This window comes from Bos indicus, chromosome 23 (genome assembly GCF_029378745.1).
Source record: "Bos indicus isolate NIAB-ARS_2022 breed Sahiwal x Tharparkar chromosome 23, NIAB-ARS_B.indTharparkar_mat_pri_1.0, whole genome shotgun sequence".
Taxonomy (NCBI): Eukaryota; Metazoa; Chordata; class Mammalia; order Artiodactyla; family Bovidae; genus Bos; species Bos indicus.
Window position 1 is genome coordinate 477,469 of NC_091782.1, and position 8,294 is coordinate 485,762.

Here is an 8,294-nt window from a genome sequence, read left to right on the forward strand (position 1 = left end):
CTCAACATCATTAGTCAGCAGGAAAAGTGAATTAAAATTACAGTAGTTTATCACTGCATACCTCCTAGAATAACTGAATGAAAAATACTACAAAGTGACCAGAATATGAAAAATTATTTGTGGTTGATTTAGGCATTCCTCCTTGTGCTTTAAATATCTCTCCACATATTTAGTGTTGCCTAGTGTTTCATGCTGACCATCACATGGATCCTATTAGAGTTTCTGTTTATATACATAGCCCTTTGATGAAAGTGAAAAATGGTGGGTTTGGGCTCAAGTACTTTGAAATGACTTCCATTAACCTTATACCCTCACACTGTTCTAGCTCTCAAGTAATCAACATTAGGTTTCCTGAAAAAAAGTCAAATACTGATAAAATGATACAAGTTTTCTCTCTGAGATGAATCCACAAGTTCACTGTATCACATGTGCCCATGCCTGATTTATGTCATCATTAGTATTCACATGACATTCAGGTTTCTTAGAAACCCAGGTTCAGATATAGGAATGGGACTCACATGTTTTGGTTGCAAGTGCAGGGAATACAATTCCTCACTCCAAAATCAGTGTTCCACAAACATACCTCTTCAGAATACCTGCTTTTCATGCAAGGTTTTTCCATCAAAAGAGTTAATTAATTCCTGAGAGAGAAAATAGCATCTACAAGATGAGGTCTTTGAACATCTGTGGAAAACTCTTTAAATATCCATGTATTTCCACTGAAAAAGTCTTTTGTGAATTGTTTACATATGCAGAGCAAGATTCATCAAGGTTGGGATGACTCACTTGAATGTGTTTCCACCGACCTTTCTGCTTCTTGTCTGTGGGACAAGAACCACCTATAGACGATCATTCCTACGTAATGTTCTAAATGAATCCATTCTAAATCCAAGTCCAAGGTTTCCTCTGAAAATTTATAAGGCTTTCAGTTCAGTCAGTTCAGTCGCTCAGTCGTGTCCAACTCTTTGCGACCCCATTAATCGCAGCATGCCAGGCCTGCTATAAGAAAAGATTTACTCTTATATAAAGAATTAATATCTACTCTGAAATTGAATAATCTGAAATGTCTTTATGTCATATTTTTCAAACTGAAGTTACTTATCCCAAGTTGAAGTCAATTTGAAAATATAATTAATTCTGAACGCCCTCAAATATCATTAATATCATGTAAAACCAGAAGGTAAGTTATTCATTAGTGTTAATACTTGTTAAATTGTTACTTTACATATATAGTTAGTAATCACATGCTTCAATACTTTTAAAATATGGATACAGAACATTACAACTTCATCTGTTTCTTTAAAAGACAGTTGGCAAATAACATTAACCTAATTTGATTGATAATATATTTGAGGCTGGAGATTAAGAAATGTGTGTGAGCTAACACTCCATTATGAGATATTCTTTTTTATTTTAATCAGGAAACACTTATTTTAATAATGAAAGCCATTTCTGAGGGATAAAAAGACAATTTAATACACTTCATACACAAAATATATAAATGCATTATAAAATAAAAATAATAACCTTTATTCCAAGCAGGAAGAAAGATAATTCTTTTTTGGATCAACTCCCAGTGTACTGCATGTTTAAAAGTTTCTCTGTATTATTACTCAAATTGTCAATTATTCCTGTCTACTAGCTGCGTATAGAGCCATAAAATAAACTGAAGTTTTTTGTGTGTTTTCACAGCAGTATGATGCATATATTCATATATGTTTCCTCAACCAATTCTCGTAAGAGACTGTGAGGCCGACATAATGTTCCCACTTGATACTAGAGGAAACATGGGTGTAAGTTGACAAGAAATGTAACCTGGATAAAGAGCTGCAAGTAGAAAAGGCAAGACTCTTCTAACATGGACTTTAGATTCGCCAGTCAAAATATTTAACCACTGGGATCAGCATTTTGTAGAAGAGTTTGTGAGTGTATGATTTCTATGGAAATTGAGGTAGGAAGGAAACGGAGGTAAAAGAAGGACAAAGATAAAATGGGCCTTCAATGAAAGCAGTACAGCATAGCTTTCAAAATTTGGGAATTCCAGTATGTTACACTGTGTGTGGTTGTGTCCGAGTCTGTGTGTATTTGTATTTGTGACTGTCAATGAAATTGCTTCATATATTCTTGACTCTGAGCAATTATACTTATTATGGTTATAGATCATGTCAAAAGGAAGAGTTCTAATTCAACATGGTTAATTTAAACTTAACAATAAGGCATGCATTTTAAGAGTTTTGGAGGGGAAAAAAGTATACTCTGACCTAATTTTACACCTATCTTTCATTAGTTGTTCTATTCGGTGCAGGAATCTAAAGACATTAATTAAAGTAACCACAATAATTATTTTTATTATCATGGTCATATCAAAGGAGTTTGCTGGCTTAACATTATTTATAATATAACATCACAATATAGGGTGTCTGTAAGAATTTAGAGGAAAAAGAAGATAAGAAGTATAATCTGATCTAATTTTGACTTTGCACTTTATTAGCTGCTTGATCTTGGCAGGATCCTAATTTCTCTATTCTTCTCTTCCTGATATGTAAAATAAGTATAAAAATGATGGCAGTAAACATCCTAAAGATTTTTAACGAGGATTAAATAACCAAATGTCTGAAAAAATAGCACACAGTAAGTGTTCATTAAGTTTTTTTAAAATAAATTTATTGGAGTATTGTTTATTTAAAGTAAGGGTTTTGTTAATAGTATCATTAGTATTACTAATTACATTAGTCTCTGAGATTATGTGCAAATTCCAGGCTACTATCATGCCATACTTATTATGGCATGGAAATTATTCATTAAGTATATCAGGTATTATAAAACTATCAGGTTTAGGCAATTGGTTTATCAATTCTATTACAATACTCCCTGTATGTTTTTCTTTCTTTCCCATTACCAATGCAAAGGTACATTTAATGTCAACTAACGAGTCTGAGTAGACTCCAGGAGTTAGTGATGGACAGGGAGGCCTGGTGTGCTGTGATGGGGTCACGAAGAGTCAGACATGACTGAGCAACTGAACTGAACTGAACTGAATACAAATAGTTTGACAATGGCATTAAATTCTCTGATTTCCATCCTGTTACTGAATCTCAGCCTACTTCATCCAAGTCCATGAAAATTTTACTATACTTGACTCTTGAGAGTCCCTTGGGCTGCAAGGAGATCCAACCAGTCCATCCTAAAGGAGATCAGTCCTGAGTGTTCATTGAAAGGACTTATGTTAAACCTGAAACTCCAATACTTTGGCCACCTGATGTGAAGAGCTGACTCATCTGAAAAGACTCTGTTGCTGGGAAAGATTGAGGGCAGGAGGAGAAGGGGGCGACAGAGAATGAGATGGTTGGATGGCATCACCCACTCAATGGACATGGGTTTGGGTGGGCTCTGGGTGTTGGTGATGGGCAGGGAGGTCTGGCGTGCTGTGGTTCATGGGGTTTCAAAGAGTCAGACATGACTAAGTGACTACGTGAAGTGTACGCAAGATTCCCTCCTTCTCAAAACCCTCTTCTCCATTACATTCATATTCTCATATAAAATTCTTACACTCATATTTTTATATTCTCATACACTCATATCTAAGTAATTTTCAGTGGTTCAGAATTATTTTCTTTTATCAGAAAAAGTCGTGAAATTTATAATACAGTATAAACTATGGATTAATCATTTATTACATTGATAGGCTTACTAAATTCAAAGTAGAACTAATAAATTGTAACTTTTTTCAGGTAACATCATTAATTATAGAGATACGTGAAGAATAGAAACAACATGACAGAGTTTATTCTACTGGGACTCACACTGAATCCAAAGATGCAGAAAGTCATATTTGTAGTCTTTATGGGTTTCTACATTGTCTCTGTGGTAGGAAATGTGGTCACTATGGTCACCACCACTACCAGCCCATTATTGGGGCCTTCCATGTACTTTTTTCTGGCTCATCTCTCTTTTATTGATGTCTGCTATTCCTGTGTCAATATCCCTAAACTGAATGTAGATTCACTGCATAAGAAGAAAGCCAGCTCTTTCATTGAGTGTATGTGCCAGATCTTTGGGGAGCATTTATTTGCAGGTGCTGATGTCATCCTCTTGACTGCAATGGCCTATGACCACTACATGGCCATCTGCAAGCCCTTGCACTACAAAACCATCATGAACTGGCAGGTGTGTTGGTTGCTGGTGGGGGTGGCATGGGCAGGAGGCTTTCTTCATGCAATCATTCAGATCCTCTTCATCTTCAGGTTACACTTCTGTGGCCCTAATATCATAGACCACTTTATGTGTGATCTGAAGACTTTGCTCAATCTTGCCTGCACTGATACCCACACTCTAGGACTCTTTGTTGCTGCCAACAGTGGGTTCATCTGTCTGTTAATCGTCCTCCTCTTGGTTGGCTCCTATACTATCATTCTGTTCTCTTTGAGGACATGGAGTTTGGAGCCAAGGCAAAAAGCCCTTTCCATCTTGATCTCCCACATTACAATGATCCTCTTGTTCTTTGTGCCAAGCATATTTACTTACATGAAACCAGCAGTTACTTTACCTATTGATAAAGCAGTTGCTGTATTCTACACTATGATAACTCCCATGTTAAATCCTTTAATCCATACCTTGAGAAGTGACCAGATGAAAAATGCCATTAGGAAATTGTGTGGTAGAAAAGTGATTTCAAGTGATCAATAAAATGTGTTTGTGTTCCAATGTTCATTCAACTGATGCAAATGTCAAAAGGACATTATTGGTGAACACACATTATCAGTTAAGAATATCAATAAGATAAAGAAAATAATAACCAACAGAAATCATTGCTTCTGCAAAAAGGGGAGAAGAAAGTAATGCAAGATATGATAGAATGACCTAGCAGAGGACAACTCATATTTAAAATGTTCTGCAAAATCAGAAACTGATTTTACTAGTTTCATCACTGTACATACATTCATAAGCTTTAATCCCAGTAAAATGAAATAAAATAGATAATTAATTGACTTTTAGCAGTCATTTCTATAATAACACAAAGAGGTAGGTACTCTTTTTATCCCCATTTTAACAGGTGAGTAACAAACATAAAAGAGGATGATCCAAAACAAACAAACAAACAAAATGAAGATCCAGTAATCAGAGTATAACTTCCTCTCATTCCATGTTCTTTATTGCTGTGATAATGTTTGGAAATGCAATAGTAAGGTAATATAATTATACTGTTACAATTTATTGAGACAACAGTAATCCTGGACTATCTATTTATCTATCTTTCTGTCTCTCTCTATATATATATGCAAATATGTATTTGTTATATATTTATATATTTAATTGGCTCTATATACTAGTATACGTACTGTCTTTTATTACATGCATATATTCATATATATAACTAAATCACATATTTTCACTCACTCTGTTCATTTTTATATAACATAGTGGGTAGTAATATGTTGATTTTAACACCATGTTATGTAACTACTTTTGAAATACAAAATTAATGTGTAATTTAAACTCTAATGCATAAGTAACAATATTATACCATATCCAAATATCCTTTTAGCATTAAGAAATACTAAAAATAAAAAAGTGATGCATAAAAAAGTAAAAATCAAAAAAAAATTCTGTATTTTTCATGTCAGCAACTTAAGTTTAAAAACCATCAGAAAAGAGGATGATTTAAATAAAAGAATATTTTAATTCCAGACAGTAATTTCAATGTATTCTCTAAACAGTCCTACTCCATGAAATACTTTTAGATTTCCTAGCAATAATTTCTGCAAATAGCACACATTTGATTTATGATAAATGTTGAATGGATAAACATTATTTGAAAGGAAAATGAACATATTCAGTAAAATATAGGGGAAAAGAAAGTAGTAGTGGAGAATAGGAATTTTTTTTCTCATCTTTTTCAGAATCTAGGAAGAATTCTAGCTATGTCTATTTTGGAAGCCACAAGTTGTTTTAGTCCTGCTTATGTAAGAAAAAAAATTGAAAGTATGTTATTACATAAAAAAAATATTTTACATTGATATCTTCTCTGCTCTTAGAAAGATTTTTTATGAATATTGTTTGATTTGTTATATTTTTCTTTTCTCAAATTAATGTTTTTAATTTTTAATTTTATATTAGAGTATAGTCAATTAACAATGTTGTGATAGTTTCAGGTGAATAGCAAAGGGACTTAATAGCAATGCATATACACATATTAATTCTTTCTCAAAGTCCCTTCCCATCCAGGCTGCCACATAACATTGAGCAGAGTTACATGTGCTATTCAGTAGATCCCTGTTTGTTATCAATTTTAATTATAGCAGTGTGCACACGTCCAACCCATGTACATGTTGTATTTTTCTGTTATTAATTTTTATTTCTAACTTTTTATTTCTTTATTAATAAAAACAGTTTTAAAAATATGTAGCTCTGTCTATACAGAAAACAATTGCAGTGAAAATATATTCCATTCATTTCTTTTGTCCTTCGTTCATTAAACAACAAATATGCTTGAGCTCAAGAAGTATAACAGTGGTCCAAGGGTTGCAAAGAGTCAGGCACTTCTGAAGTGACTGCACATGTGCACATATTTGACTTTGATCAGTGGACAGAGGAAGGGGAGTTTTGTGACTTTTATACCAAGAGTCCTGCAGTGATAAGCAGGCATCACCCTAAAGCAGACAGCTGCAGAACTAATAGCCCCATTCATTCTTAAAAAAAAAAAAAAAAATCCTCGAAGGTCAGTAGAGATGGAAAGCCTCCCAATTAGTACAAGTTCAGGCAATACACCTGGTTTTTCACCTTGATTGGAAAAAGACATATCAGATGTGCAATATATACTGAATCATGGATTTTGACCAACAATTTGGCTGGATGGTTGCTGGTGCTGCTAAGTCACTTCAGTCGTGTCCAACTCTGCGACCCCATAGACGGCAGTCCACCAGGCTCCCCCGTCCCTGGGATTCTGCAGGCAAGAACACTGGAGTGGGTTTCCATTTCCTTCTCCAATGCATGAAAGTGGAAAGTGAAAGTGAAATCTCTCAGTCATGTCTGACCCTCAGCGACCCCATGGACTGCAGCCTTCCAGGCTCCTCCATCCATGGGATTTCCCAGGCAAGAGTACTGGAGTGGGGTGCCATTGCCTTCTTCAGGACGGGTGGTTAGGAACATGGAAAGAACGTGTTTAGAAAATTGGGCAAAACCAATATGGTCAAACCCCCAAAATTCTAAGGTCAGTTGTTTATAATATGTAAGCAGTTGTTTGAGGCACATGGGGTAAGAATCTCAGCACAAGGAACAGGTCAGATTGAGAGTATAAGGTGCCATAGGCGTCTGGTGGCCTACAGTCACATGGGGTCACAAAGAGTTGGACACAACTGAGTGATTAACACTTTCACTGCACCATCAGGCTACTTGCAATGGGCCTAAAATTTCCAAAGTAAAACCTTTCAAAATAACTTCAATCATAAAAGCTGAATTCAATCATAAGTAGGTTGTTTGAAAGAATTGAGAGAGTAAAGAAAGAATATTGCATGAAGTATAAGAAGCGGCTTGAAAAATAACAAATTGTAATCAAAAAAGGAACTTTCAAGAAAGTCTAAATACAATTTTTTTTCCAGCTGTTGGAAGAAAAGAAACAACTGTAAGTAAAATATATGGTAGCGTTCCTGTCTTTAAGATTTAGGAATAACTATAGAAAACTTATTTGTATACATGCTGTATTACAAATATATCACGTAAAATTACAATTTGGGGGTTCATACTATACACAATTATTGAAAGCAAAACCTCAAATACAGTTAAATGATTTTGGAACTAAAAAACAAAAATGGTGACAGTACTTAGAAATTTAATCAAAAGACCCTGTGCATGTGAAGGAAAGGCCCATCGATGGATGTTGAGGTTTTCAGTGACCAGAGTCTGGATACTGATCAGGTCAAACATGGGTTTCCAAGGTCCTTGCTTCCTTCTAAGAAAAACGTCAAGTCATTTCCTGTTCCCAAGTAAAGAGTTCCTGGGGAAGCAATAGTTACATTCAGAGAGAAGGTTTCTCCATCTGCCTTTCCCCTTTTATAGATGTCCTTTATATTGAAACCTATAAAATGTTACTCTAGGGAAATTTTAAAAGTCTTATAAGTAGAAACATATTTCACATTCATGGGCTAAACAATTAGTATAATTAAGATAACATAATTCCTCACAGTGATCTATAGACTCAATATAATTTCCATCAAGATACTATTAGTATTCATTTTTTTCCAGAAAGAAAACATTGATCCTAAAATTCATAAGGCACTCCAAGAAACCCTAAATAG

The 8,294-nt window shown here is 34.6% G+C and overlaps 1 protein-coding gene across 1 annotated transcript; it reads left to right on the top strand.

The window, feature by feature from the left end:
* Nucleotides 1-1,760: 1,760 nt before the first annotated feature.
* Nucleotides 1,761-4,686, top strand: LOC139179039 (olfactory receptor 4C46-like). The gene is made up of 2 exons (XM_070778326.1): nucleotides 1,761-1,793; nucleotides 3,751-4,686. The coding sequence occupies exons 1-2, from the start codon at nucleotides 1,761-1,763 to the stop codon at nucleotides 4,684-4,686; spliced, it is 969 nt and encodes a 322-aa protein (XP_070634427.1).
* Nucleotides 4,687-8,294: the final 3,608 nt, after the last annotated feature.

Coding starts and splice junctions, on each gene's coding strand:
- LOC139179039 (XM_070778326.1), top strand. CDS start 1,761: ATGTTCCCACTTGATACTAGAGGAAACATGGGT. Junction 1,794..3,750: donor ATACTAGAGGAAACATGGGT/GTAAGTTGACAA, acceptor CATTAATTATAG/AGATACGTGAAGAATAGAAA.